General features: G+C 44.3%; 1 protein-coding gene across 2 annotated transcripts in view; it reads left to right on the plus strand.

Moving 5' to 3' along the window:
- Positions 1-14,595, plus strand: part of DOK6 (docking protein 6) — a 420,268-nt gene extending 405,673 nt beyond the window's left edge. The window contains exon 9 of one of the 2 annotated variants that reach the window (XM_074985856.1): positions 14,344-14,595. In XM_074985856.1, the coding sequence (XP_074841957.1) occupies positions 14,344-14,595 (252 nt within the window). The remainder of the gene's footprint in view (positions 1-14,343) is intronic. The other variant, XM_074985858.1, reaches the window with a different exon arrangement.
- The last annotated feature ends 1,870 nt before the right edge of the window (positions 14,596-16,465 follow it).

Raw genomic sequence — 16,465 nt, forward strand, 5'->3', positions numbered from 1 at the left:
ATCCAGGTTCGGAATCACTTCTCCCCCCGCCACCCCTCTGGCTAAAGTAGGGATTTGAACCTAAATCTGCCCTCTCTCTGGACAAGAGCCAGGTGGTATATTTCTGCCATGACTCTTTCAAGCTGCCCTGCTGAAATTTTCTCACTTTATGTAAAGATTACAAATATAAATAATTAAAAATTGAGCCAGAGACAGAGTAAGAATGGAAGTGGATTAAGGTTTCCCTGGGCCAGAGCAAGTGGGGAATCCCACCCTCATTCAGCCCCTTGTCCTTGTGACCCCACTCCTTTCTGCCCCTCCCACTAAGGCCCTGCCCTTTTCAATACAGGGTCCTCCCCATTGTGCCCATACACAATCTAGTTACTCCTTTCTGTCCCTCCCCCACTGCAGCCCCAATAGCAGAGAAGCTCTGCCCACGCACCATGTGCCAAGGGTTATAGTGGGAAGTAAGAGCTCTTCCTGTCCACGGGCTGCAGTCTGGGTGCTGGAGTTCCCCCACCCCCGCCTTTACCATGCTTCTTCAGGAGACCAGGGTCACACCACAAGGGCTTACCCTACTGCCCTGTGCCTTATGCTTACCCTGCTGACCTGGGGTTGGGCTACTGGGGCCTTCCATTGGTGGAGCTGATGGGGAAAGTTTCCCCATTCTGCAGTTGCTGCCATGAATGGGGTGGGATAAGGGCGCAGCTCTCCTGCCCAGCTTCTGTTCAGTATGGCATTGAGGTGGTACAGAGGTAGCAGAAACTGGGAGCCCCCAGTTGTTTGGAGCTCTGTGGGCCCAGTGCCACTGAGTAAGAATGACTCTGTATCCCAAAGGTTAGAGTCCCCAGCTGTACATAGGACACCCTAATCCCTGTTTATACCAAGTGGAACAAGCTCAACAACAGAGACTGATAGACCATCCCCTACTTCCCCAAATATTTGGGGCATAGTATGTCCAAAGATGTGGGTTTAAAATCCTGTTCCAAATCAGCCAATGGTGGGATTTAAATCCAGTTCTCCAACCTCCTCAGGAAGAGCTCTAAGGACTGGGGTAAAAGTTATCAGCAGGTATTTTCTGTGCCTCAGGTTGGAAGACAAGACTGAAGTCAGCAGGAGACAGTTCACAATTGTGAATGGCACCTGCCTCCAACCTGGACTTAGGCCTGTAAGTCGTTTTGGTGTGTGGTGTTTAAATCACACTCTTCCTCTGGGCTTTTCCTGTGGGCTACCTTAGGCAGCTTGCTGCTTGACTTCCTGGCTTTTTTGCCTCCTGTTGTTAAATTCCTAACTCACCCCTGATGTAGCGAGCTAAGTGTTCAACCTTTGGGCTGTGGATTCCACTGGATGGTAGAGCACTTACAGTTAAGTTTTGCAACAGGGAACCTAAGTCTGCTTTGGAGCTCTAACGTGGCAACTAAAGGGCAAGAAAGGGACAACTGAAATGATGAGCGGTTTGGAACAGGTCCCCTATGAAGAGTGGTTAAAAAGACTAGGACTTTTCAGCTTACAAAAAAGGGAGACTAAGGGGGGATATGATAGAGGTATATAAAATTATGAGTGATGTGGAGAAAGAGAACAAGGAAAAATGATTTACTTGTTCCCATAGTATAAGAATTAGAGGACACCAAATGAAATTAATGGGCAGCAGGTTTAAGACAAATAAAAAGAAGTTTTTCTACACACAGTGCACAGTCAGCCTGTGGAACTCCTTGCCAAAGGAGGCTGTGAAGGCTAAAACTATAACAGGGTTTAAAAAAGAGAGAGATGAATTCATGGCAGTTAGGTCTATCAATGGTATTAGCCAGGATGGATAAGGAATGGTGTCCCTAGCCTCAGTTTGTCAGAGGCTGGAGATGGATGGCAGGAGAGAGATTGCTACCTGTTCAGTTCACAGCCTCTGGGGCACCTTGTATTGGCCACCAGTGGCCGACAGGATACTGGGATGGGTGGACCTTTGGTCTTACCCAATATGGCCATTCTTGTGGTCTCGCTAAATGTTTTGCACAGGAATTGGTTCTAAGGAAAATCTGTGGAATTAAACCAGGGATGGACAAGAAGCAACCTACTGGCTGGATGTGGTTCGCCAGGGTTAGCCCCTGGTGGGCTGCCAGACATTTTATTTACTTGTGTGGCTGCAAGCATGGCCCCTTGCACCTCCAGTTGGCTATGGTTCACTGTTCCCAGCCTATGGGATCTTTAGGAAGAGGCAGCCTGATACATGGTGCTTCTTACAGCTCCCATTGGCTGGAAACAGTGAATCACAGCCAACAGGATGTTGTGAGCAGTCGTACCTGCAGACACACAGGTAAATAAAGCATCTGAAGCTTGTGGGCCTCCCATTGCCCACCCCCACATTAACACAAAGTCTCAAAAACATCATCATTTCCAGTTATCTGATAAAAGCTGTGTCTACACGTGCACGCGACTTCGAAGTAGCGGCACTAACATCGAAATAGCGCCCGTCGCAGCTACACACGTCAGGCGCTATTTCGAAGTTAACTTCAATGTTAGGCGGCGAGACGTCGAAGTCGCTAACCTCATGAGGGGATCGGAATAGTGCCCTACTTCGATGTTCAACGTCGAAGTAGGGACCGTGTAGACGATCCGCGTCCCGCAACGTCGAAATTGTGGGGTCCTCCATGGCAGCCATCAGCTGGGGGGTTGAGAGACGCTGTCTCTCCAGCCCGTGCGGGGCTCTGTGGTCACCGTGTGCAGCAGCCCTTAGCCCAGGGCTTCTGGCTGCTGCTGCTGCAGCAGGGGATTCATGCTGCATGCACAGGGTCTGCAACTCGTTGTCGGCTCTGTGTATCTTGTGCTGTTTAGTGCAAGTGTGTCTGGGAGGGGCCCTTTAAGGGAGCGGCTGGCTGTTGAGTCCGCCCTGTGACCCTGTCTGCAGCTGTGCCTGGCACCCTTATTTCGATGTGTGCTACTGTGGCGTGTAGACGTTCCCTCGCTGCGCCTATTTCGATGTGGTGCTGCGCAACGTCGATGTTGAACATCGACGTTGCCAGCCCTGGAGGACATGTAGACGTTATTCATCGAAATAGCCTGTTTCGATGTCGCTACATCGAAATAGGCTACTTCGATGTAGGCTTCACGTGTAGACGTAGCCAAAGACTGAAGAAAATGGTCTGTTTTAAACCATTCCCATTGACTGAAAATTAAATAGAAATGAACTCATAATGTTGTTTTTGTATCATTTTTTCAAGTAATATTTGTGACTAAGGAAGGTGACATTAACAGTACAGAAGATAATGGGATTACCTTCAGAAAAACGTACTGATCTTGAATGCCATCTTCCCCAGTAGAAGTATTACGCTGTTGTATAAGAGATGACACCAGAAGTACTGGGGGGAAATTAAAGTCACTCGAGAGAGATTGCGCTTTGGAGGGAGAGAAAATATTGTTATAGTAGGGGTATTTATTGAAATGCATAACTTTTGGACTAGGGTCTCCCAAGTTGAAGGCTCAGGGGCTTGGGCCATTCTAAAGCAACTTGTTTCTAAAGACCAGGCCCTCTGCTGGTGGAATTTGACACATCTCTATATGGCTCAGTTGAGCTACATCTTTTTACACTCGGTGTCCCAAAAAGAACAGATTTTCTTCAAGCATTTAGCGATTTGCCTCTCCTATTTGAATAGAAGAGGCAGACCCCACAGAGAATGGGTAGATGATGTAGTAGATTGGTGCGAAGCTAGTCTACACAAACTAACTGCTCCACACTGCCCAGGGAAAGATGGAAAGAAAGAGTGAGGGAAGCATAGGACACCAACCTGTGCTGAGCCCATGATTGTTGTTGCTGCTGCTGCTGATGATGATGATTTGATGATTTTGGCCTGTCTCTTAGAAGCACAGCAATGCCATCTTTGATGAAATTTCTGTTGTTTTGTCCTCCTCTGTTCAGAATAATCAGGACTTGTATTCATTTTATTAATAACTTCTCACACTAGAAATTATCTTGACTCTACCAAAAGGAAACTGACCTAGTACAAGGCCCCAAACTGCATCTGCTTAGTAGAGTTGCAGAAAATATAAATTGGTTTTGTGTGTTTGAATGAAAATGAAAAGATGTGCTATAAATTATAATAAATTAACTAATACATGAGGAAAAACATCTTTGACTGGAAATCAGGAAGAATAGTTTCTATAGTTATGATTGGCATGGCAGGTATCGCCTAGTAAGGTTGTTACAATGGTCTTTGGTGATGGTTCTTTCCTGTAGTATACAAGCAAATGTTTGGTCCTGTGAAGCTGCACTGCAAAGCTGCTGGGAGAAGGGAGGCAACTGTCCAGTGACTGAAAAGGACTAGTCCCCAACACTGCTGCTTCTGTCTGAGGCCCCACCCCTTATGGGGAGGCCCAGTGCCCCCCCGCCTCCCCCAGGATCTGGCAAAGTGTCTCATCAGCCCATCTGTGCTATGTTGTTAGCTTTGGGGTTAAACAAGGCTTTGAGAAGAAGAAGCTGTTTGAGCAAAAGGAGAGCTTCCCAACTGTTGTGGTTCCTGGTTAGAGTTAATTGAAGAAGTGCAGGGGCTCTTTAGGAACAGGCACTGATGCTGGGTTGGGATTCCTGAAAGAAGGAATTGCCCTTTATGCTTTTTGATGGCTCCTTTTCCAGGGCTGGTGTACATTTGAAAATAAAAGAAGTTAAACTAGAGTAAACCCAGACTCTTTGTCACTGATTTCTCCCGCACTGGGAAGCTGGTTTGCAAGAAACTACATAAGCATTAGCTAGCATTCTGGTGATAGGTATCATGCCTGAATAGGACACTAGTGTTGGCAGCATGAGTAATATTATAAACTTTTGCCTCAATCAGCAAAAGCTAGTAACCTCTGCTGTAGCAGCAGACTGTATGCTAATGTGTCTGCCTGAATGCTATTTGAATGGCGTTGACTGTTCATGGTGCTGCACGGCTGATCTAGGAATGTTTGACCAAATTCATTTCTAGTGTAACTTCATTGTCTTCTTTGGACTACACCTACATTTCACTTCCAACGAAGTGTACAAGTACAGATGAACATCAGGGGCTCTCTCCTTCAGATCCGTGGGGAATCACCACCTGGGGATGTTTCTCATGGTGTTCCACCGGGATAAGTACTAAAGCCAATACTCTGTAAAGTCTGTAGATGAAAAAAAGATTGGCAGAGTGGTGATTAACAATAAGAATGGGGCAGTCATGCAAAGCAATCTGCATTGGGTGGTAAGCTGAAAATGTCTGCTAATCTTGCAAAAAGGAAGGCTATATTCTGGAAAGCACGAAGTACCGCTGTGATACTGTGGCAAAAACAATTAGCGCAGTCCTTGGCAGCATGACAGCCAGTGGGGAATTTATGTGCAGGGTATTGCGAGGAAAATGGAAAAAGCAGCCAGTTAATGGATGCTTGAAGAAAAAGGGGTGTGTAACAACACATCTGTATGTATGTGCTGGGGAGGGTGGGAGAAGAGGTAGCTGTTGTGTTTTGTTTTCGTGTTTTCACACATTTCTAAAAATGGTTCTTTGTCCAGCAAAGTTCACAAAACTGGTTACCAATTTTAATCTATATTTATATTCTCTAAAGCTATTTCCATCCTCACTGAAACACTCCTTCTGTTTATTTCAGGCAAGGCCCATAGACTGAGCTAACATTGTTTTGATAGGGATTGTGTCTCCAGAGGTGCTTCAAGTTGTATGTTTTTGGCAGCATCATTGCAAAGAATTACAACAAAACCAGAAAGGCACAGTAGTCGTGCTCTTAATTTCCACTGGGAAGACACTAAATTGTTATTGCTGTTGATTTTAGAGGGAAGCATTAATCATTTTGTGGAGAAGAAATAATCCTCTCTTTTCAATCTGGATACAGAAGATGGTCCTCAAACACTCCTCTAGAGCAAGTTCAAGTCACCTTAAATGGCCATAACAATAAACACGTTCATGTCCGGCAGCCCCAGATATGACCAGGAGGCTGCCAGATATTCAAATATTCTGGGTAATAGAGGAATACCTAGCAATGCATAACACTGAAGAAAAACAGGATTAGATGTTAAGAAGCAAACAAAAATGTATGCAGAGTATTTTATTTACCAAGAACAGTAGTCTTGTACACGGTAAACTTATACTGCATTTGCTGTATTTATTTATATTTACTCTCACTATACTGTATTTATGGAAAATGTAACTCAAATTTACTGCTGGTTAAAATGCCAGTTATTTGAGGTTCTGGATGATAGAATGCCGGATATGAAAGAACAACAAGAAGTCTTGTGGCACCTTATAGACAACAGATATTTTGGAGCAAAACTTTCGTGGGCAAAGACCCGCTTCATCAAATGCATGAGTGGGGGTCGTGGTTTCAGAGGGGTATTTAAAGAGTGGGGTCCCAGTAAGAGGGAGGGCCAGAACTGACAAGGTCTATTCAGCAAGGTGAAAATGGCCCAGTATCAACAGTATTTATCAAAAGGGGAAAAAAACAAGTCAGATCAGAAAGGGGGATGTGAGCCTTTGTCAGAGTCTAATGGGGAGGTATTAGCACCCAGAGCAGAGCAACTACCTTTGTAAGTTGCAAGCCATTCCCAGTCTCTGTTTAATCCATGGTTAATGGAGTCAAATTTGCAAATAAAATGCAGTTCAGAGATTTCTCTCGCCATTTGATTTTTGAAATGTTTTTGTTTCAGGACTGTCACCCTTAAATCTGCCACTGAGTGTCCAGGGAGATTGAAGTGCTCTCCCACAGGCTTCTGTACGTTACCGTTCCTGATGTCTGATTTACGTCCATTTATTCTTCTACAGTGATACTGTCCAGTTTGGCCAATGTAAATTGCAGTGGGGCATTGCTGGCACATGATGGCATATATTATATTAGTAGATGTGCAGGTAAAGGAGCCCCTGATGGTATAGTTAGTGTTGGGTCCTGTGATGATGTCACTGGTGTAGATATGTGAGCAGAGTTGGCAGCGAGGACTGTTGCAGGGGCTGGTTCCAGGCCTAGAGTCACTGGATTGTGACTTGTAGTGGCTGGTGAGGATTTGTTTAAGGTTGGCAGGTTACCTATAAGCGAGGACAGGCCTGCCTCCCAAGGTCTGTGAGAGTGAAAGATCCTTGTTCAGGATGGGCTGCAGATCACTGATGATGTACTGGAGAGGCCTTAGGTGGGGGCTGTATGTGATGGTCAGTGGTGTTCTCTTGTTTTCCTTGTGAGGCCTGTCTTGCAGCAGGTGGCTTCTGGGTGCCCGTCTGGCTCTATCAATCTGTTTCCTCACTTCCTTGGGTGGGTATTGTAGTTTGAGGAGAGCTTGGTAGAGGTGTTGGAGATGTTTGTCTCTGTCTGATGGATCAGAGCAAATACGGTTGTACCTTAGTGCCTGGCTGTAAACAATGGATTGTGTAGTATGCCCTGGATGGAAGCTGGAGGTGTGTAGATAAGCATAGTGGTCCGCAGGTTTTTGGTATAGGGTGGTATTTATGTGACCGTCGCTTATCTGCATGAAAGTTTATGCTCCAAAATAGCTGTTTATTAGTCTATAAGGTGCCACAAGGCTTCTTGTTGTTCTTGAAGCTACAGACTAACATGGCTACCTCTCTGATACTTGTCACCATGCAAGGCACTACATTTGGCTGCAATGAGTGGAAATCCATCAACCTCATGAAAAAAGTTTGCACAGATACAAACAGACATCATCTTCCTCTCCAAATGCAAACAGAATGACATCATACCAAAAGGACTGAAGGTGAAAAACCCACTGAAATCAACACACTACACAGATTACAGTGAGAGATTGTGCCACACACACTCTAAGAAAGTGAGGAACCAACTAATCAGCATCCTGTACAACAAACAGGGCAACATCAAAAGAGAGCTCTCAAATCTGGAGACCCTCATAAATGAACAATCTTCCACGCAAACCTCCACATGGCTGGACTTTACTAGAACAAGACAGGAGATTTACAACACGCATTTCTCTTCTCTGCAGAAGAAAAAGGACTGTAAACTATCTAAACTCCTACTTACCACATGGGGCTACAATAGTGGTACCCCTAACTCACCCAGCAATATTGTCAATCTATCCAACTACACACTCAGCCTGGCAGAAGTATCTGCCCTTTCTCAAGGACTCTCTTTCTGCCCCACCACCTCCATAAATTTGATACAGTTATGTGGTGATCTGGAAGCCTTCTTTCGCTGTCTACGACTCAAGGAATACTTCCAACGTGACACTAAACAGCACACTGACCCACAGGTACCCTCCCACCTACAGTACAAGAATTCCTCATGGACTCCCCCGATGGTTGAAATGACAAACTGGACCTATACATAGAATGCTTCCACCAGTGTGCACAGGCAGAAATTATGGAAAAGAGGCATTGCTTACCCCATAACCTCAGCCATGCAGAATGCAACACCATCAACAGCCTCAGAAATAACTCTGACATTGTCATCCAAGAGGCCGACAAGAGAGGCACTGTTGTCTTCATGAATAGGACAGACTACCAAAAGGATGAGAGTTGCCAGGCAACTCTCCAATACCACATTCTATGGGCCTCTGTCTGAGGATCCCACTGAGAAATACACAAAGACACTACAGCATCTGCTCAAGACCATCCCTGTAAAAACACAGGAACAGATTTACACAGACACACCCCTTGAACCCCAACCAGGTTTATTCTACCTGCTATCCAAGATCCATAAACCTGGAAATCCTGGATGCCCCATCATCTCAGGCATTGGCACCCTCACCACAGGATAGTCTGGATATGTGGACTCTCTACTCAGACCCTATGCTACCAGCACCTCCAGCTTTCTTCGAGATACCACCGACTTCCTCAGGAAACTACAATCCATTGGTGACCTTCCTGAAAACACCATTCTGGCCACCATGGATATAGAGGCCATTTACACCAATATCCCACATGAAGGTGGACTCCAAGCTCTATGAAACAGTGATTTCTTGAATTTTAACTTCCCACTCAGAACCTGACAGTGGTGGAAGAGCCACTTCTGCAAAACAAATACTGAAACTGCATGGCCCTTTGCTGGGTCCAGAGTGTACGTTGTTCTCCTATCTTATCCTACCTCATTCCAGCTTGGTGGGGAATCTGCTGAGAAGTTAATATGTCTGCAGTCCTCATTCATGTTTCAGTGGAGCCACTATGCACTTTAGTTCCCCCCCACCCCCTTCTGCACAAGAGGTCTAACAAAAGATAAACAGAGGAAGGTCTGGAAGTTTAGCTGCAAGGAGGACACGTGGAGTCCAGAGCAAATCTTGAGGCACTGGTCCCCCACAGGGGAAACCTTTTCCTCCTCTTGATTTCCCTATGAGATGCAAAATGCAGAATGTGGCCCAAAGGATTAATAGACAGACTAGTTTTGTCTATATCTAAATTCTCTGTCCAGTCCAAGCGACAAGACAAGCACTGGAGAATTCTATGAAGGACTAAGGACAAAGAGTCTTTTCCTTTAGGCTACATAGTAGGCAAGATCAGCTCCACAGCCTTAATTCCTGCTTAAAAGCCTGGAATAGGCTGCACTTGGCCCTAGTGCCTTTCACAGGAAAGACTAGAGAACCTCTGCAAGGTGGTTCTTCCCCGTCCTGCCTTCTGCTCATCCTAGACCAGCTTTTCTTAAACTATGTTCCATGGAACACTCAACTCGCAGATGACACTCTTTTGATATCACACACTGATGGTATATATTTTCTGTTATTAACACCAGATACAGTATTTCATCTTCATTTCTGTGATACTTGATTAAGTTACTTCATTTTGTTTTTGTTGTGTATATTCCTGTTTGTTTAGGTTTATGAAAAGCAAAAGCTTTGGGAAGGAGGGAGTTGGGGTGTGGCACTTGTAGTTGAGTACAGTCACCTTATTTCCACTGCAAAAGAACTTCTCATGTTGTGGAGGTAGTGTGCAGTGTTTGTCACTTAACAAATACTATGAAGTTTCCCAAATGGCAGCTGAATGATTTGAAATGATTTTGAAGTATGAGCATTTTTTTTCCAAATGGTATTTATCAGTCTGGAATAGTCTTTGAAATTTATTCTCTCCATTTTGTGCTTCAGTGAAATTTGCTTCACTAAGAAGAATCATTTTCACTGTTTACAAATATATGGACTGCCACAAGCTGTTTTGTTAACCCCACAAAAGTGAATTAACTCATCATCAGAATTAGTCATCAACCTGTTCACACAATTCCACTGTGATAGGAGATTCTCAGCTAAACTGCTGAGGAAACACCCGAATGGATTTGAGAGAGCCATGTGAAATCCCACAGAGTGAGCAGATGGGAGGAAACTGGCTTCATCCTTCTAAATGAGTGAGCGATCTGTGAAGAAGAAAGATCACTTTCTGCCAACTCCCGGTGAGCTTCAGGAGTGTTGTTTTCCTTTTGAATGGTTTATACAGAGGAAGGTCAGAAACCAAACCACATGAGCAAAGCTACAATATGAATGTTAAAGGGGGTGCAAAGAACCAAAAAGGGGGTCAGAACTGCTTTTAGGTACATGTACACTGGTGTCATGTTTCAAAATATGCCATACAATACCGCTTCCCATTTTGATTAACTTCTTTGTGTACTATCTAGTCTTTTCTCAGCAGAGCCTATCATTGTACGTAGCAAAATCCATTACAAAAAATGGAAAAGACCTGTGAAATGTTGCATATATAGTGCTTTTTTTTTTGTTTAAGAATAAAAGGAGACAGACAGAGAAGCTGGTACTCAGCCTGTTCCCTGCTTCCCCCTCCCCCCACCTGCCAATCCTGTGTCTGGGGTGCTGAGGTGCCAGTACTCAGTACCAGCAAGTACTGGCACAAAAAAGCACTGTGAATGAACAAATATGTATATACATATGTGTGTATGTGTATGAACAGACACACACACACACAGAGCTGTAGATGTAGATATATACATAAGCAATTTGCAACCTCACTTCAGTTCACTTTTACCTTGTATAGTTTTCTCCCATCTGCTCATTCTGGGATTTCTCATGGCTATTTCAAACCCATTCAGGTGTTTCCTCACCAGTTTAGCTTGGTTAGTTTGTGAGCAACACAGGCAGAAAAATTGTGTGTGTGTGCACGCACGCACCTACCCCTGTATTGGTCACAAACATAATACTTTCCTGGTGAAGTTTGCAGACCCAACAAAATGTCTAAACTGAGAGTCCAGTAGGAATAATTAAAAACTATGTTATACCAGTTTCCAGGTAAATACAGGACAAGTCTTTACATCTTTAGAAAGGACATTGGCATCTTGGGGCGGGGTGAGAGCATGAGTCCAGAGATAGGTTTGGACTCAGTTAAAAAAGAACAGATCCTTGTGATCCAAACCCCAGATAAATATAAATCCCTGCAAGGTCCCAGCTGAATTTCTTGTATGAGTACAGCTTTTCAGAATATACTCTTTGTTGTTATCTGCCATACTACCTAAGTCTGCTTGTGGTTTTTCAGTAGTTTTACCTTGCTGTTCAGACTTCTCTGCCAGTTTACATTTTAATGCAGTTTAATGCAAAGGCTCCTTGAAGCAGAAAGACATTTAGACTTGGCATCTCACTCAGGATTTTGATTGCTAATGTTAATTTAACCCAGTGAGTAGAGCTCTACAGAAGGAATGTAGTCTGCTGTGCATGCTGTAAAGGGGATTTTGTAATCATTGAGTTGCCACTGGGAAAGCAGTCTGTAGTTTTATTGTCTTTAAGCATTGCTGGGTTGACTGGCTGTTTTGTTTTTCTGCTGTCTTGAAATTGTTGCTTATTTCCTTGCCTTTGGGGTGATCTGTATTTTTTTTTAATGAAACTATTGACTTATAGCAGCATCCATAGACAGACTTTTCCATGAACAGACATTATGGCAAAGTTTTGCAGATATGTCTAATTCCCAAGCAGCATCACACCATTTCACTTGTTAAATTGTTGTCTTTCATTCAATACAAACATTTAATTTTGGCTTTGTTTAAAACAGGGTCTGCAACCAAAATAGCGAGACAAACCATTTTCTTTTTCAAATTCAGTTACAAAATCAATACTACAAGAGCCATACTGCACATGAATGTGTTAATAAATAACATCAAACCATACTTTTTGTAACTCCTATTTTAAGAATAGTGTACACACACAATGATTTGTACCAGTTAGAAAGTTGTTACCCACATCTCCAGGCTTTATCCACCTCAGCCCCCAAATCTGCCACCTATCCCCAAGCTTAACCCCCCATCATACCCTCCCATCCTCAGACTTAACCCCTGTCAGCAGCAAATCATCACCCACTACATCCAGAGGTTTAACCAGCCTCAGGTGCTCTGCCCCAACCTGCCCACTGAACCTGGATCTCACTTGCCCACCCCCTGCTCTCCCCCACGTGCACTCTGAGTCCCCACACCCTCCCTCCCACTTCTCTGGGTCCTCCCCACACTTCACAGGCCAGAAAGTGCCTGCAACTTTCCCAGCCGCTCCCCACCTAGCGGTGCCAGCGCTGGACTCACTGGGTCCCAGGGCCGGGCAGGGAGCTGGGCTGGGCCCTGGGGAGCTGACCCTGTACCGCCGGACGCAGCTCCAGGATCCGGCAGCTGCTGTGGAGCGAGGAGGAGCTGTGGTGCGCACGCTGCCCCCATGGGGAGGGAAACTGCACTCACAGGAGCCCCCCCCCCCCCACCTGCCTCTCTCTCTCCTGAGCGTGGCTGCCTGGCACCAGCAGGGGAGACTCAGCTGCCCCTCCCCCTGCTCACTTCCCCCACGTGCGGCGCAGGCGGCTCCCTGCGCTGCTCCCGCTGAACTAATGGAACTAAGTTGAACTGGTTTAGCACCAGCCGTCAGACCAGCTCAGCTGAGCTCCATTATTTCAGCAGGGGCAGTGCAAGGAGCTGCGAGTGGAATCAGCAACCGCACTTAAAGAGCCACATGAGGCTCCAGAGCCACGTGTTGCCGACCCCGGCTCTAAGCGGATTATTCTTTCAAACAGCCAATTAACCACACGTGGGCAGGGGGTTGCTAGGCCCCTGGGCCAAGTGGGGATACAGCTCCATACTCCCAGGCGGGGTGAAGCCGGGGGAGTCCTCACTACCGCCTGGAGTGCACCTCTTCCTCCCAACACCCAGCAGCCCTCAGTGCAGCCTGGCAGCAATGTAAAAGCCCAAGGACTCTGGCTGATGCTGTTGCTTCATTGGTGGCAGTGGTTGGGATCCTGGCCCCCTTTTGAATCATCAGGCCCTGGGGCAACTGACCCCTTTGCCCTGCCCATTGGAGACCTGTTACCAAATACATTTTAGTAAACACTTGACAACCTCACTTCAGCTCCCAGCCTAAAAGTGGATTCCAAAGGTAAAAAAGCTGGAGAATGTCATGTATTAATTATCCTTTCATCTAAGGAGCTCAAAGAATGTTAGCAAATGTAGATAATTATGCCTCAAACCTTCCCTCTGAGGTAGATTGATCACCCTGTTCCCTATCCTATGGATTTGGGTTCTAGTCCCAGTTTTGTCAGATGTGCTCTGTGGATTTGGCCAACTCATTTAGCTTTTCCATCAGTCAAATTAATTAGGGCAAGCTCATGCTGCATATCAGTAGCATATCTGAGAATCTGTGGCCTAGAGTGATATCCTGCATGCTTGCCTATGTAGCTTTTCTTATTGGTTCCTTATTTTCTCTTGGGGTTTTTACTTATTTTATTATAATCAGTTATTATTGGTTTATATTTAGAGTATTTTTGGCTATAACACAAGGGACCTACAGGCCTCATCCAGTACCTTGAGCTAACATTCTGTACACCTTCCAAAAGAATTATTCTTTTTTTTTCCCCTGAAGGAGTGCTTTAACTTGACAATGTTAATTGTTGTTGCAAAAAATGGCATATATAGTAGGTTTATTGGTGAATAAAAGAAAAGGCATCTCGTATAGGGAAAGCAAGATTGACTCCCGTTTACAGTTGCTTGCTCTTGAAATTACTCTCACAGATAATCCTTATGTATGTGTGCCCCAGAAACAAAACAGGATGAAGTCATATGGCGTAAGGAGTTTGTTGGAGGCATTCTTTGCTGAAAACCCCAGGAGCAAGGGAATAAATCAGTGTTTGTGAATTTGATTCATGGAGGAAAGAAAAAGAGAAATTGAATTAGAAATTCAGCTAAAACCTTGATTTTTTTTTTTTTTTCCTGTATGAGTGTTCTTTAGCTAAAACGTTCAAATACAGTAGGGAGCTGATGTACCGGTTTGAATAGGGGATGTTGCCAGTTCAGAAAGAGCTATGGCTAATATCTTAAGAGGCCTGTAGTCTTTAAAAAAAATGGAGACTCTGCCTCTTTATATGACATTGATTCAGAGGCTATTTTCAGCTCAGTTGTTTTTAAAGCTCAGTAAGTTGATTCCTAATGCACCATTCTCTGCCTTCATTCCAGGTCACTGTCTCAGTTCAGCAAAGGTGTCTCGTGCACAAACGTTTCCCAGCTACCCCTCAGAGCAGGGCGAGGAGTGTCAGCAGCCCCTGTCGCTGTCTAGCAGCTATGGATTCAGCTACAGCTCAGCCCTCATCCAATGACACATGCACAACAGATGACCAGAGAGACAGTCTACCCTGGAACCTGCCAATAGGGTCAGAAAGCCACTTGCCTCCTCAGAATCCACGAAAGACAAATTACAATGAAAACTGAGGCCGACCAGCTCCAATCTGGTCACAGCGAAGATTAAAAACTGCAGTGCAATTTCCCTGCGGCACAGGCTAAGTCTTTTATTTATTTACTGTTTTTATTTTCTTCCATTCATACGTTAAAAAAAAAAACAACCAGACAGATTTCCAAGCAGAAGAAAGCAATTGAATCTAATTAAACCCTGTTGGATCAAAGCAGAGGGGGGACACCACCTGTTCTGGGGTCGTACCATGTTGATACACTCATAATTAGACTTGTCTCCCAGCTCTGTGGTTGAGTTTGCCCATCACCATTCCCACTGACAGCACCCACCACTCCTTGTATATCCTAGTGACCTCCCACTGGTTCCATTGGTCCTGGAGAAGTGTTGTTCATTAAACACTATAGAGACTGTAGATGTTATCCTTAGAAATAAGCAAAAGCTGCAGTTATGAAAAGGAGTGATCTCCTTTTCAGTAACGCTCCCATAGCTGCTGGGTTTAACTAAACATATATATTGGGAGCAGCAAGATGATGCTTAGCAACATTCTGAGAAATACAATTTGGTGCATTAAAGGTAATATTGCTACTTAGTATAGCTCTCATTTTTAAATTCCTAAGGTCAGTTTCTGCCGATGAATGCCATTCCGAGCTATGCATAAATCACTAAAGGACAGAAACTGGCTCTTACAACAGTGAAAAGTCTTTACATCTGCAAAATGTCCAAACAGCCCTGTCTACTATTATGACAAGCATATCTTTAAAACGAGAGAGGGGAAGCAATTCTTCAAACAAAGAAGTCTGGTGCGAATTCTTTCAAGGCAATCTCCTATTCAACCCCAGACGCTAGATTGTCTGCTACTGTCTAATGCTATTCATTCCCTTCTGCTTGCTTTGATTTTCTCAGTTTCTTTCCCAAATTTCTGTTATAGCCTCATTGCATTTTGCATGGCTCAATTAATGACTTAACTTGGAAAATAACATGGAATGATTCATTCCATACTTGAAAGGCACCTAAAAGAAAACCTCCTGCATTTGTGTCAGATCAGTAAGGACACCTATTGCAGGCACAAATGTAAGTCTGGATAATGAGTTTGAGCTGTCCTGAATATTTAATTTTCCGTAGGGGTTATCAATTATTTATGTGCAGCAAGGAATGCTCTGAATTCTGGAAGTTGGGGAAACAAATCTGCTTGCTGGGTATTGCGAGAACTGACCGTGCAGTCCATGCTCTTTATGGATTGATTGCTGTATTGTACCAGAGGAATTCTTGTCATTAGTTGTCAGGCCTGGCAGAGGAAGCGTAACAATGAAGAGAGCAGTAGATTCTTTTTCCACTTACATGAATGGTTTTATCTATTGTAATTTAACTGAAAAAATGCTGGCTTTTTATTTAAGAAAAAAAGGTGTAAAGGAAATGTCTGCTTTCACAAAACATTTATTGATATGGCGTGTTCACCTCTTCTCCAAACATTTTACAGGATAACCAATTGCAATCTTATACACCTCAGTGAACAGCTGCTGAATGGAAGGGTTTGTGATTTGTCAGTTACAACATACAACTGATTGATTTAGTCAAGGTTATTCTTTTCTTTGTCTTTCTCTTCCCCAACCGTTAGTGGGCCTATCTTCGCACCATATGCCCAAAAAGAACGGTTTCCTGTAGAGCGTTTTCTGCTGGGCTAACACCATAATGGCCATACGCTATCCCACACTATCAGCTTACTGCACCCATCAATTAAGCTTCATTTACACTTGTCATTTTTAGAAGGAAAATCAGTTTGACGTTTCACATGTGGGAAAATATTCCCATTTGTAAATGTTGCATATCACCTTTGCTACAAAGGTCCAGATCCTCAGCTGGTTTCATTTGATGTAAGTACATTGCTCAACG

The sequence above is a fragment of the Carettochelys insculpta genome, chromosome 2, assembly GCF_033958435.1.
Source record: "Carettochelys insculpta isolate YL-2023 chromosome 2, ASM3395843v1, whole genome shotgun sequence".
In the NCBI taxonomy this organism is placed as follows: domain Eukaryota; kingdom Metazoa; phylum Chordata; order Testudines; family Carettochelyidae; genus Carettochelys; species Carettochelys insculpta.